Here is a 14,495-nt window from a genome sequence, read left to right on the forward strand (position 1 = left end):
GAAGTCCTTTATTCGTGCCCGAGGGAACAAATCAATGACAGAGGAGGGAAAATGAGGGCGTTATTATTACATCTAGCACAATGCACACAATGAAGCGTGTCCCATTCATTCCCACTGCAAATATTCTCACTCTGACACACAGTCATTCAGTTCTGGTTTAAATTCAATACACACATCATTCTCAGGATCTCATCTGTGGGTGTCGGATCATTCAACCTGTGCAGCATTAACCCTCAAATATGCAGAAAAATAAATAAATAAATAAATAAATAAATAAATAAATAAAAATAATAACAATAATAATAATAATAATAATAATAATAATAATAATAATAATAAAGGGGAAAGGGACAGCTCCCATAAAGAAGTGCGCGCTGGTCTGCAGTTTAATGCACTTTTCATTGTAAATGTAACGCGTCATTAGTGTTATTGGATTTATTGATCAGATCACAGATCATCTGCAACTCATCTAAAAGCACATCACATCAGCATCACACCTTTCCGAGTGTTACTAGAAAGCTATAAACAATTCTCACACACACACACACACACACACACACACACACACACACACACACACACACACACACAGGCACGCGGCTTAAATTAAAGCTCAATTGACTTCCGTTGTGGATCTAAAATGCACACAGGTGTCCACCTGCAGCCGTGAAACGTGTCATTCTGCTGCCCTGAATTTGCTGGAACCGGCATCAGAAACGCTTCTGTAAGAGATGACAGCCGAAGCCTTTCTCTCACCTGAGACACACAGACGCGTTGGAGTGAAAGCTGCAGTCCGGCTGATGGAAAGAGTGACGGGCCAGATTTCTCCAGATGATGATTCTCCAGATTTCTCCAGATGATTATTATAAATAAATATGAAGTCACACAACCGGATCCTTCTGTAAATGTAGTGCTCCGGGCTTCTGACTTTATAAGTTGGGGGTTTGAATCCTGCCTCCGCCCTGTGAGTTTCCTCCGTACTTCAGGGGTTTCCTCCAAGTACTCGGGTTTCCTCAGAGTCCAAAGACATGCGTCGTAGGCTGAGCAGCATCTCTAAAATTGTCCGTAGTGTGTGAATATATGTCTGATTGTGCCCTGTGATGGGTTGGCACCCTGTCCAGGGTGTCTCCTGCCTTGTGCCCCGAGTCCCCTGGGATAGGCTCCAGGCTCCCCGACACCCTGTGTAGGATAAACGCTACAGAAAACAGATGGATAGAAGTTTCATTCAAAAGTTGAATCTGCTAAATCAGGGGTTCTGTACGTTTCACAGTTACAGACCCAAGGTATTTATTTAAATGTGTGATTCTTTTCAACATCATTTCTGCATTGTACACCTATTTTTACTCAAATAAAATACAATTACAGTTGACATTATTTATAGGCATAATAACTGATAATGCTGGGTTGTGATTTCCACTACTGCAATAAAATTAGAAAAATCATGGACCCTTTTGTAAAGTTTCACGGACTTCCTGAACCCAACTTTGAGAACTAAATACAGTAATCTGCCAGTTGATAGATTCCTAATGTTTTCGTGGTGTGTGAGGAAAACAATTGACCTCCTTGAGGTCAGGATCATGAATATAAGAGAGAACATCAGCTTTGTAGTTCTGCAGGAAACTGCCCTGGCAGCCTGGAGCATAAGGAAATAGAAGTGACTTTCTAAAGTCAGAAGGTCACGGTTCTGTGGCCATCCACCCCGTAGCTTTTCCTATAATAAATAACACTGGGCAGGTAGTCAGCTCAGCACCTCTTAAAAGTGCACTAGCTGTTGTACACACGCTTCTGAGTGGAGGACAAACATGTCCACTGGATTGGAAGATCATGGGTATACCCTGCTGAAAAAAAGAAACAACAGGAAAATTCTAATGGTTTCCACTACAAATACCATTACAAACCATCAGCTAACCATTAAAACCATTACCATTATTGGTCCTTAATTGTATCCACTAGGCATAATGTGCCACCAATAGAAGGCAACAATGTACCAGTAGAGACCCACAGGGACTGTTATAGCTTCCATTAAAACCAATACAATTCCCATTATAACCATTAAAACCATTACAAATTCTATGAGGGTTACTAGTGTGTTTTGTTCAGCACGGTATAGCACCATATCTTGATCTCTCAATGACTAAATTCACGCTGGACACTGGAATGACATCATAATGAGGCTGGACTTCTTCAGCTTTTGCATTTGCTCCCCTCCTCCCCTTTTTATAAAGCCATGTGGAGAATCCATTTTAAAACACTTTTTATTCCCCCAGGCTTTTGAGTCTTTTAAAGTCCCTTGTATCGACTGTTTTGTCCCTAATTGTTATTGTTTTATTAAAGTATTGATTTATTTCATTTTTGGAATTGCTGGATTTTATTGTTCAGCACTCTGCCCAACACTTGTCTTTAAGTGTGCTGATGAAATAAAGGGGACTTGACTCTTTTATGTCCGAACTCTGAGCTTTGGTAGGTGTCCAAATTCTAGTGTTCAGTTCGATGGGTTCGATGAGGCAGCCATGAAAATGTGTTGCTATACTGATCCCCCAGTTCCCTCAGCTCCTGACTATAAATATATATATATAACTTTCAGATAACTTGAGCCAAAATATAAAGAAAATTAAATGAAACAAAAAAAAAAGAAATATCAGGAGACCTGGAGCAGACTCTTTGAAGTAGATCTATGCATGAGTCAGATTCTAGTTGATTTATTGCTTGTTGCTGAAATACTGTTTTATTTTAATGACATTATTATGAAACATTTTGTAATCATAATTTTATTGTTATAAAAAATCTGAAAGCATTTGAGATTGGCACTCCTGATTGGAATCCTGACGCTCTACACCTCTACACCTCAGCAGGTCAGTGAAGTGACCGAACCCGCTTCAGATAAGTGAATTTAGAAGTACTTTGCTGCCACCTTGTGGAGTTTTATTATGAACAAACTTTTATAAAATGACTCTAGTCATCCATTCATCCAGCCATTTTCTGTACCGTTTATCCTTCACAGGGTCACAGGGAGCCTGGAGCCTATCCCAGGAGACTCAGGGCACAAGGCGGGGGACACCATGGAGGGGGTGCCAACCCATCTCAGGGCACAATCACACACACTCACACACTATGGACAATTTAGAAATGCCAATCAGCCTACAACGCATGTCTATGGACTGGGGGAGGAGACCGGAGTACCTGGAGGAAACCCTCGATGTTCGGGGAGAACATGCACACAGGGCGGAGACGGGAACCGAACCCCCAACCCTGGAGGTGTGAGTGACTGTAATCAAAACATTTTATATGATCAAAAACTATGTATTAGATTATTTTTAAATACTAAACTATTAAAGCAGCACTGTGTTGATCTTTTGTCATCGTTTCTTTTGAACAGATTGTGTACAGGCAGATCATGTGGTATGTGGAGTGGGGGATTAAGGCAGTTTGTATTAAAGCAATAAAATGTTCTCACTGTGGAAATGTAAAAGGTCGTGTTTGTTTTCATATTGTTTATTAAGATGTGATATTAACATTAGGTTGTTCATCGATCGTTTTAGATATTATGAGGAGCCATTCAGAAAATAAAAATATTCATAAATAAATGAACAAATACTGAACTGGCTTGCAACATAGCTAGCTGCAGTAAGCTTTCTAATTAGCATGTCAGTATATGAACATTTCATAGAGGATTTCGTTAATATATTGAAATAGTACACTTTATAGTTAAAAGCACAGCAATGAATATAAAGGCAATTTTTAAAATAAAAAAATAAAGAGAAAAATGTGTTAGTATAATTACATTAACACATTTCTGAAAACACTGAATAATAGATTCAAGATTCAAGCTTTATTTGTCACGTACAAAATGATACTGAGTACAGTCTCCTCAAAGTGAACTTAACTGTGCAACATATCACAGTTTAGGTAAATGTACATATTAGCTAAATGTGATAGCAGGACACACGTGCAAAAAAATTACAATGAATAAGTTCCGGTTAAGCAAGAATGATAATATCAACTGTTTCCAAAGATTAAAGGTAAGATTATAGACATTTTGGTGTTTGATTATATAGAATAATTGATGAGATCATTTCAGGTGAGCTGTGTGAGTGATATTTAAGCTCACTATAATTTATAGCACTGAAAGTGTTGTGAAAGGAGAGCACATCTGGTTAAGTAATAATGGAAGTGATTTACCTCTCTCATATCCATTTGTTAATAATAAGATAAGCAAGAAGAAGAAAAAGATAACGTGGGTCAGAATGCATGAATATTTTGTAAGTATAATGACATCATTTGTTGAGTCCATAGACCATTAAATGTAATTTCCTGAGAAAAGGCCTTTGGTGGTGTGTCTCAGTCACATGGTCCCTGTCTTCCTAAAGTTTCTCGTCCACGTCATCGTATTCTATAAACGGACTGAAACCTTATAACCCCGACATCTTTCAGTTTGCTTTATTGGTACCATGACGCTGGTTATCAACATACTCTGTCTACTCAGGTTCTGATCCTTAAGCTATGATTATTCTACGAGCGCGTGCACGTAAACGCGTGATGTGGGCACAGAACAGACAATGGGTACATGGGAAAAGAGCAGGTGTGCATACTTCCGGGTGAAAAGCAAGAAATTATTTTGCTGTTATTTTATTCCTGTACACTTTCAGTGCTGGGCCCTAATAATAATAATAATAATAATAATAATAATAATAATAATAATAATAATAATCCTCACAGCGCCCTCAGCAGGTCAGTTAAGAGAAAAACACACTTCACTAAACAGGAATCTCAGTGTGGAAGTGCTTTACTGCCATCTTGTGGACGGTAAATTTAATGTTAGTAATAAAAAATAATGAAATAATCATTTACTTTTAATTACTCATGTTTTTAATCCTGAAACCCAGACTAAATGCTTGTGTATTTAAAAAATAATATCTAATAGGAAGTGAAATGGTAAGAATTATTTCAAAATTGTCAAAATTATCTAATATTCCTTAAAATTATTAGAAAATAAATGTTCTTCAGTAAAAAAAACAAAAACAAAACACAAGTCTAGAAATGATTTAAATCATGATGTAATGTTCTAATAATGTAATGATAAATATTAACTGTGTGCGTGTGTGTGTGTGTGTGTGTGTGTGTGTAGCTGATGTAGTTGCAGTGTGCTGCAGTGGTTTATCAGTGTGTGTGTGTGTATGTGCGTGTGTGTGTGTGTGTGTGTGTGTGTGTGTGTGTAGCTGATGTAGTTGCAGTGTGCTGCAGTGGTTTATCAGTGTGTGTGTGTGTGTGTGTGTGTGTGTGTGTGTGTGTGTGTGTGTGTGTGTGTGTGTGTGTGTGTGTAGCTGATGTAGTTGCAGTGTGCTGCAGTGGTTTATCAGTGTGTGTATCTGCTCTGTGCAGCTGTCAGGCATTAATGCTGTACGACAGCCGAGTGCTTCCTCTCTCTGAAATCAGTGTGTGATGTGGTCGACTCTCGTCAGTCACACACCTCAGAGACGGGAGGCGGAGCTCTGTTCCTCAGTCACACACCTCAGAGACGGGAGGCGGAGCTCTGTTCATCAGCGCTGACGTTATTTTGATATATATGGAGAAAGTGAGAGATGCCTCGTCTGATTTGTTATTGAGGCTGTGTGATGATTTCCTCTCGTCTTTCTAATAAGGTAACAGTGTGTGTGATTGGTGGCTGTCTCTCTCTCTCTGTCTGTCTCTCTGTCTCTTTCTCTGTAGGGGGCTGAGTGAGGGGACACACTTCTCTCAGTCTCTCTGGGCGAGTGGAGGTGAACACATCGTGTACAGCGAGGAGGGAGATGGAAATCTGTCTGACTTTTATTCTTCTCTCATCCACACTCACACTCACAGCAGCTGGTAAGTACACACTGATTATTCACGCTAAAACATCACACACTTCTCACTTTAACAGTAGCCACCATTTTTAATCCTGAAATGGGAGAAATTTTCCTGGACTGATCGTAACTTTATAAACAGTGAAAGTCTTTCATTTTTATAGAATTTAAAAAGCTGTACATGAGCGTACACACATCATCCTCAGGGGTTTTTCTGCGGCCTCAGTTATAAAATCAGGTCCCGATTAATGATTACAGTTTACACAGGATTTATTGTGTGTGTGTGTGTGTGTGTGTGTGTGTGTGTGTGTGTGTGTGTGTGTGTGTGTGTGTGATAGAGAGAGAGAAAATGTGTGTGTGTGTGTGTGTGTGTGTGTGTGTGTGGTGATAGAGAGAGAAATTGTGTGTGTGTGTGTGTGTGTGTGTGTGTGTGTGTGTGTGTGTGTGTGTGTGTGTGGTGATAGACAGAGAAATTGTGTGTGTGTGTGTGTGTGTGTGTGTGTGTGGTGATAGAGAGAGAGAAAATGTGTGTGTGTGTGTGTGTGTGTGTGTGTGTGTGTGTGCGATAGAGAGAGAGAAATTGTGTGTGTGTGTGTGTGTGTGTGTGTGGTGATAGAGAGAGAAATTGTGTGCGTGTGTGTGTGTGTGTGTGTGTGTGTGTGTGTGTGGGGGGTGATAGAGAGAGAAATTGTGTGTGTGTGTGTGTGTGTGTGTGTGTGTGTGTGTGGTGATAGAGAGAGAAATTGTGTGTGTGTGTGTGTGTGTGGTGAGAGAAATTGTGTGTGTGTGTGTGTGTGTGTGTATAAAACATGAAATAAAAAATAAAATAAAAATAAAACTATCTCTCTCTCTCTCTCTCTCTCTCTCTCTCTCTCTCTCTCTCTCTCTCTCTCTCTCTCAGACAGTGTGAGGTTGGTGGATGGTGGAAGTCGCTGTGCTGGGAGAGTGGAGGTTCTTCAGGAAGGACAGTGGGGAACAGTGTGTAGTGGTGGCTGGGATATGGTCGATGCTGCAGTGGTGTGTAGAGTGCTGCGCTGTGGGGAGGCTGTAAATGCACCACAAAACGCTCACTTTGGACCAGGATCAGGACCAATCTGGATGGTTTATGTGGAGTGTAGAGGATCAGAGTCGATACTGAAGAACTGTGGATCATTTGGGAGGGGGGAACCTTATGGCTGTGGTCATGGTCTTGATGCTGGAGTCACCTGCTCAGGTAAACTGCTGTATTTATAAAATATATTACAATGAATTAAATAATTATTATGATTGAATTGACTGAATTTGAATTATAGCAGTAAATTATCTTTAATAAATTCAGATTTTATTTAAATTTGAATCATTTTGGAATGACATTGGAATGATTTCTTGAGACCCTTACACAAACCCCTAGAAGAATCCTGCAGGAATATTCTGCAGATATCCCACATTTTCAGCTCATTTTCCTGTAGAAATACCTGCAGGAATTCTATGAAGGAAAATATGCAGGAATATGCATCTAATATTCTATCCTTCAGGAATGATGTCCTGCAGGTCTGTTTAAAACACACACTTCCTGCAGGACTATTGTGCAGGATCAATCTGAAATTCTGCTGGACATGGCGAGTGTTTGTATCCTGCAGGAAACATACTGGGGAAATAACTTCACAACAAAAGCATTTTCACACAGAAATGATTTCATTCACTGAAATTATGTCACATGATGACTGATGCATTCTGTAAAGTTTCCAAGCCGGAGTTCAATTCACACCTAAAAACAGAAGAGAAAAGATTAAAGACTGTAAATAATAAAATTAGCCGTGTTTGCTAGTAAGCGAGCTAACGTTACACTAACTGCTGTGTTACAAACACATAACAGAACAGTAGTTCAGTACACCATAACGATTAAAGAAATGATTGAATAAAAGTTGGACTGTACCTCTACAGACACACAGCGGTTGGTGACAGTTGAATTTGTGAATTCGAATACTTGTGCGATTACGCTGCCAAAGAGTGACGTCATCTCAGTGAATAGAATCTTTTCCCCAAAAAGATTCATTTAATGACCGTTTCTGTAAACGACATCGTTACACCAGTACGTGTGAAAAAGTCTTTTTTGTGCGTTGTGAATGACTCATCGAATCATTTACTCAACTGATTCGTTAAAACACTGAGTCGTTCATGACTAAAACATGTCTTATTATCCTAAAATCAGTGTTGGGGAAGTTACTTTAAAACTGTAGTTTTTCAAGCTACAAGCTACTCGTAGTTTGAAGTAGTTAAGCTACAGTCAAGCTGCTCTTTTAAAGAAGTAGTTACTACACTACAAGTTACTAACAGAAAGCTCACTACACTGAAGCTACTTAAATGGGTAACATGTTTAGTTTGTCATGATTGTGAATCAGCTTATGAATAACTGTGTGTAATTGTGCAAAAAGAAATTAAACACAATGTAATGACGCATATTTGATAAGTCGTAGGTCAGTCACCACAGGAAGTAAACAAAACGCAGCTGTGGTAATTGTGTTAATATTTTTTATCGTGTTAAATATTTCAAATTAATCTCAAACATTTCCTCTGTAATTCTGACAGCACTAATAATTATATTATGATAAAAATCAGACTGTTGTATTCAGAACATAAAATAAATCCCTCGGCACGCACTGATAAACTTGTTGAATGATTTTATTTTATTTTATTTGTAAGTAAATGTAAACATTGTGTTGTGTTGACTTTTAACAACAAAGCAGCAGTAATATTCTCTGTATCAGAGAATAAACTCCAGGGTTCATTTATTACGGTGTTATCATTTACCCGCCCCATACATCACGTAACTAACTGTGGTTGGTCGCTTTACGTGTCCATCAGACGGTCACTTCCTGTCCGTGTGAGTTAATGAGGCTCTTAATTCCTGTGAAGCAAGCGGGCACCGCAGGTATGCAATGAAGAGGACCGTTATAACTGGACAAAATACGTAGCGATCGGTGACGCTACATCGCTACTGGTTTGAAAAAGTAACTCGTCACAGGAAAAGAGAAACTATTTATAAAGTAGCAGAGCCACTGTCACACTACTGAAAAATGTAGTTAGGTTAGTAGCATCAGTACTTTTAGTTATCTTCTCCCCAACACTGCCTAAAATGAGCATGCCTACATATCTACTAAAAGACTTCAGAAAGAGGGTTTAAGCAGCGTGTTTTTCCCACTCAAAGCAGATCTACCGTTTTTAATTCATTTTATCCACTACGTAACCTGCAGATTTTTGTTTCATTTACAGGAAATAAGAAGTTGTCCTGCAGGAGAGATGAAGTACTTGGGAACTTTATTTTATTTCTGTAGGAGGTGTGCAGTAGTCCTGCAGGATTTTTCCCTTGTGCAGCAAGTGTGTTGGACATTCCTGCATGTTTCTGTTGTACTGAAGGCTCCATTCTATAACCTAGAGACATTTCCTGCACAGTTTGTCAATGTGTCCTGCAGGATTTCATCTTTCCTGCAGGAGAGCAGCAAACATCATGCAGAGAAATGAAAATCCTGCAGGATTCTTGTAGGGTTTTGTTTGTAAGGGTACTCTGTCTTACTGAAAATCTGCACAATATTTACACAATTAAATTAAACACAGGTCACAGAATGTCGAGACTCACTGCTGGTCCTCACCGGTGCTCTGGGAGAGTGGAGGTGTTTCATGGAGGTTCCTGGTTCACAGTGTGTGATGCTGACTTTGACCAGCAGGATGCAGAGGTTGTGTGTCGAGAGCTGGGCTGTGGGATTCCTGTGGAGGTGCGGGGATCAGCTGCTTTTGGCCGAGGGGAGGTTCAGGTGTGGACAGAGGAGCTTCAGTGTAGAGGAAATGAATCTGAGATTACCTTCTGTCCAACATCATCTTCACTCAAACACTCAAACTGCTCCCATTACAACGATGTGGGATTAATATGTTCTGGTGAAGTATCATGATTTAACTTCTGTTTAAATAGAGAACACATACCTGTCAATCAAACTTTAAGCTGTCTGTTAATTTTCCTCTTTCACTGAGCTCTCGGCTGTTCATTCATATCAAATAGAGGCATGGTTGGTGAACGGACCGGACTCCTGTTCTGGTCGAGTGGAGCTCCAGTACCTCAGTGACTGGGGCACAGTTTGTGCTGTAGGCTGGGATATGAGATCTGCAGATGTTCTCTGTGCACAGCTGGGTTGTGGGAGTGCTGTGGCTGTGGTGGAGGTCGACTGGTTTGGGGAGGGGAGTGGCCACATCTGGGCTGATGTGTTTGACTGTCAGGGGAAGGAGACACACCTATCACAATGTGGCATCTCATCATGGAGTGGAGCTGCATGCTCTCATAAACACGATGCTGGAGTCATCTGTAATGGTGAGATATTAACATCACCTACACCACGTTAGTGAATGAAGTCAGTGTTCATTAGAATATTTAAATGATGTTCTTCTGCTTCAGGATCATCCGTGGCGTTTCATGAGGGGCGAGTGCGGTTGTCTGGAGGAAGCGAGTGTCAGGGGGAGGTGGAGATTTATTTCAGGCAGGACTGGAGGAGAGTTCTCCTGGACTCGTGGAGTCTGTCTGAGGCGTCTGTGCTCTGCAGACAGCTGGGCTGTGGCTCCGTGCTGAACTACCGCTCCTCTCCATCCACCACTGAACACAAACACATGTGTGTAATGGGTTTCAGCTGCTCTGGGAGTGAAGCTCATCTCAGGAACTGCAGCAGTGCAAAACCTGTCAACTGCAGCTCCGGGGAGCAGCTGTACATCACCTGCTCAGGTAAGCAGCACAACACCTACCAATGAGCAGACATGTACAAAATCAGTCCTTAAATACACTATATGACCAAAAGTTTATGTGGACCCCTGATCTTCACACCAGTGGCTGCCAAGTCTCTTCCATCATGCTGCTGGGGATGGTGGCAGTTTGGACATGGGCAGGATGGTCCTCCATGTTCCTGAGTATGTTCATGAAAACATGTGAACCATGACTAGTTGGACTGCTTCAATCAAGCAGGCTCTCTGCACAGCCCCATAATCCAGCTGACTCTGGTGCAGCAGACTGTGGGCTGCCAGATGAGCTTCTTCTGTGTGGAAGGCCTGAATGTGCACCTCACTCTTACTTTAGCCATCAATATGCTGAGGTAGTACCCTCGAACATGCAGGTATGCCTCTGTGTCATCCTGGGGTGTCATTCTGACCAGCAAGACTGAGGTGCTTGTGGGTGAGGAAGGAGTCAGGAGGATCTGGATGGCGGCTCAGTGCGCTGCATGCTCATCCATGATTCTGAGGATTTTCTCCTGCTGCTGCTCCTGCATCTCGTCTTGAGACTGTATGATCTGTGAATGGGGATTCGGTTCCATAATTGCATGAAGGTTGTTCTCCAAGATGATCTGTTGGGTTTCTGCTCCAGCACTCAGGTTGAAAATTAGCTTTTTTTTAATCCTGAGCTATAGCACAGCATTAAAAGAAAGAAAATACCTCTGCCATGTTAATCCACTCATTCCCCACACTCCCGCTGAAGACTGTTACTGTACTCCCTCATCTGCCACAGCATGTGAAGCATATTTCATAATTATTTTCTGAATTTAATAATGTTAAGATGTGTACTTATGAACACTTCAAGACCGAACAGTTAGTGTGATCCTTATTGAGTTCTGCATTATTAGGTATGTTGTTATTAGTTACTTTTACTGACATTAATCAAAAAGATTCTTTTGACACTGAGTTTATCATAACTGATGAGATAAAGTAGTTGACTTATATTTCTGAACCACAAAATGTTTGTGTGTGTATGTGTATGTGTAACCCAGGCCCCAGGTCCATCAGGCTGGTTGGTTCTGGGGGAGACTGTGCAGGAAGGTTGGAGGTTTTCCACAGCGGCTCGTGGGGGACAGTGTGTGATGACTCGTGGGATATTGAGGATGCGCAGGTGGTGTGCAGACAGCTGCAGTGTGGAGTGGCCCTCAGTACCCACATACCAGCCTGGTTTGGTCCTGGAACTGGGTCCATATGGCTGAATGAGGTGGAGTGTGAGGGGAACGAGACGTCCCTGTGGAACTGCAGATTTCAGCTGTGTGAAGAGGGTGAATGTGGACACCAGGAGGACGTAGGAGTCGTGTGCTCAGGTACAGTGTAATGACTGAGATTAAACCTGTAAATATGAATATGTCTGTATTTCAAAACTGAGGTCCAAAGTTCCTGAAATTCACCATGATAGACCTGTTTATAAATGTAATCCATGTTGAATATCTTTTTTACATAAAGATAATATTACACATATTTAACTGAGTCAATAATACAGGATTTTTACAGATTAAGTGTAAGTCATCCTTCTCTCGCCAGAGTTTAAAGAGATCCGACTAACGGAGGGATGTGAGGGGAATCTGGAAGTGTTCTACAATGGAACCTGGGGTAATGTGTGTCACAATCAGATGGAGTTAGAAACAGTAGATATGGTGTGTCGAGAGCTGAACTGTGGAAGACGTGAACATTTGGACTCGGCCAGAGCGAGAGTCGAATCTGCTCCTGACTGGCTGGATTATCTGAAGTGTAGGAAACACGACTCTAATCTGTGGCAGTGTCCATCTTCACCCTGGGGACAGAACAGATGTGATAATCGTGATGAGGTGGCTCGTATTACCTGCACAGGTGGGTGGAGTCAGACTTTTCTGCTTCTGTACGTTGCCATAAACTGCAGTGTTTGATTGTGAATAGTGTATAACTAATGTTGCTGAAATATAAAGTGTATTTGTCAGAAATTGATGTTAGAAGTCTGAGAAAAGTCTGCTCTGAGAGATAAAGCTGCATGTGAGACTTTTCATTAATGCATGTATTTTATTACTGCAGATGATGGAAAGTCTCTACGTACACAAGAAAAGTGCTCTTCATTTCCCTCTCAGAAACACTGCTCAAGTAAGGATATATAAGGAAAAGCTGTTAGTACTGTTCTTCATTTGCATTTGTTAGTGACAGAAGATATTTCCTCATCTGTTTATAAAACCATTTTCTGAGGACTTTAATGTATTTCCTCATATAACCATCCTGAGGGCATCAATCTTCCTCACATTTCATGAAACTTAAACCAGCAGAGATCAAATCAGTAAACAGAACCCAAAGCTGATCTTACTGCTTCAAATTATTTTATTCTGCAGAAAATGTATTTATTTATAACATTCAATAAGCAGCTGAATTTCAGGATGTTTGTAATTAGTTTAAGATTCTTTTTCAGAACAAAACAAAATAATTTTGGGTAAACTAGAGCATGCTGAGTATAATATAAGGTTATATTATCATTGTGTTGTAGTGAGCTGTGTGACTGGAGCTGTTATTCAGCGTTGGTGTGTTTCCTCATGTGTGATGTGTGTGATGTAGAGCACCGGTCTCTCAGGCTGAGTGGAGGAGAGGGAAGCTGCTCTGGGAGGTTGGAGGTGTATCATAACGCTACGTGGGGCTCCGTTTGTGATGATCAGTGGAACATCAGGAACGCTCAGGTGGTGTGCAGACAGCTGGGCTGTGGGTCGGCGCTGAGTGCTGATAGGAATGTTAGTTCTGGTCCTGGTGAAGGGACTATCTGGCTGAACAGAGTGAAGTGTCGAGGGGATGAGATTCACCTGTGGGACTGTCATCATTCCCTGAAGAAACACACTGACTGCTCTCCTGCTGGAGTCACCTGTGCAGGTCAGAGGGGTGTGCTAACTTTTCAGCTTCCTGTCTCCACTCATTACACTTTTCTCCCAGTGTTAAGAGCTGATAACTTTGATTTATAATCTTAGATATTAGTTTGAAAGCTCAGACCCTAAACTGTAATACGCTGATCAGCAGGTCATAACCCTTATTTAGTGAGAGTATATTTTATTATATGATAGAAAGTGTCTTTATATTCTGTAAATACAGACGTGTCCACTACTACACCCACCACCACCACCACCACCACATCAGGTATGTATATTTGTTTCAACACAATATTTGTTACTGTTCATCATTTTTGTAAATATTTATGATTACAGTGTTGTATCAAGATCCTCTTCTGTGTTTTTAACTTCAGTAAGAGCTCCTCCAAATCCTCCAGCACCTAAAGCTCCACCCACCCCTCCACTGGTTCTCTTTGTGTTGGGAACGCTGCTCTTCCTGGCCTTAGTGCTTCTGCTGGTCCTGTTTTACCAGAACAGAGTGCTCAGGAGAGGTACGAGACATACCTGTAAATACTAATTACATTTTATCCTGCTGTTAAAATTGTCCTGTGAGAATTTCATTAAAAGTTATTATTATTATTATTATTATTATTATTATTATTATTATTATTATTATTATTCTCCACTCCCAGTTGTCTCTGAGAGGAGGCGTAAGACTCAGCCTGAGGCAGTCTATGAGGAGATCAACCACAGATACATCACTAGAAGAAGGACGAGCTCCACTCAAAGAGGTGAGTGATATGTGGACTGTTCTACATCACACTTATTGTATTCCATTTAAACTTGTAGCTGAAATTCACTGCATGCAAATCATCAAATCACTCGATATGTGTGTGTGTGTGTGTGTATGAGTGTGTATACATGTGTATGTGTTTCTCCCTCCCTCTGTGTGAGTGATATAAATAATTGTGTGTGTGTGTGTGTGTGTGTGTGTGTGTGTGTGTGTGTGTGTGTATACGCTTTCCTGCACAGGTGCATCCCCCTCAAACTTGCCCTCTGTGAGTGTGAGTGTGTG

At 40.9% G+C, this 14,495-nt stretch overlaps 2 protein-coding genes across 2 annotated transcripts; both read left to right on the forward strand.

Moving 5' to 3' along the window:
• Window positions 1–6,745: 6,745 nt before the first annotated feature.
• Window positions 6,746–10,106, forward strand: LOC128635422 (deleted in malignant brain tumors 1 protein-like). The gene is made up of 2 exons (XM_053688393.1): window positions 6,746–7,035; window positions 9,417–10,106. Exons 1-2 carry the CDS (start codon window positions 6,822–6,824, stop codon window positions 9,746–9,748), a joined length of 546 nt encoding a protein of 181 aa, XP_053544368.1. The 5' UTR covers window positions 6,746–6,821; the 3' UTR covers window positions 9,749–10,106.
• LOC108261687 (scavenger receptor cysteine-rich type 1 protein M130) lies at window positions 9,951–13,145 on the forward strand. Its single transcript, XM_053688140.1, has 5 exons — window positions 9,951–10,161; window positions 10,246–10,566; window positions 11,600–11,914; window positions 12,132–12,437; window positions 12,636–13,145. Exons 1-5 carry the CDS (start codon window positions 9,951–9,953, stop codon window positions 12,713–12,715), a joined length of 1,233 nt encoding a protein of 410 aa, XP_053544115.1. The 3' UTR covers window positions 12,716–13,145.
• Window positions 13,146–14,495: the final 1,350 nt, after the last annotated feature.

This window comes from Ictalurus punctatus, chromosome 19 (assembly GCF_001660625.3).
Source record: "Ictalurus punctatus breed USDA103 chromosome 19, Coco_2.0, whole genome shotgun sequence".
Classification (NCBI taxonomy): Eukaryota; Metazoa; Chordata; class Actinopteri; order Siluriformes; family Ictaluridae; genus Ictalurus; species Ictalurus punctatus.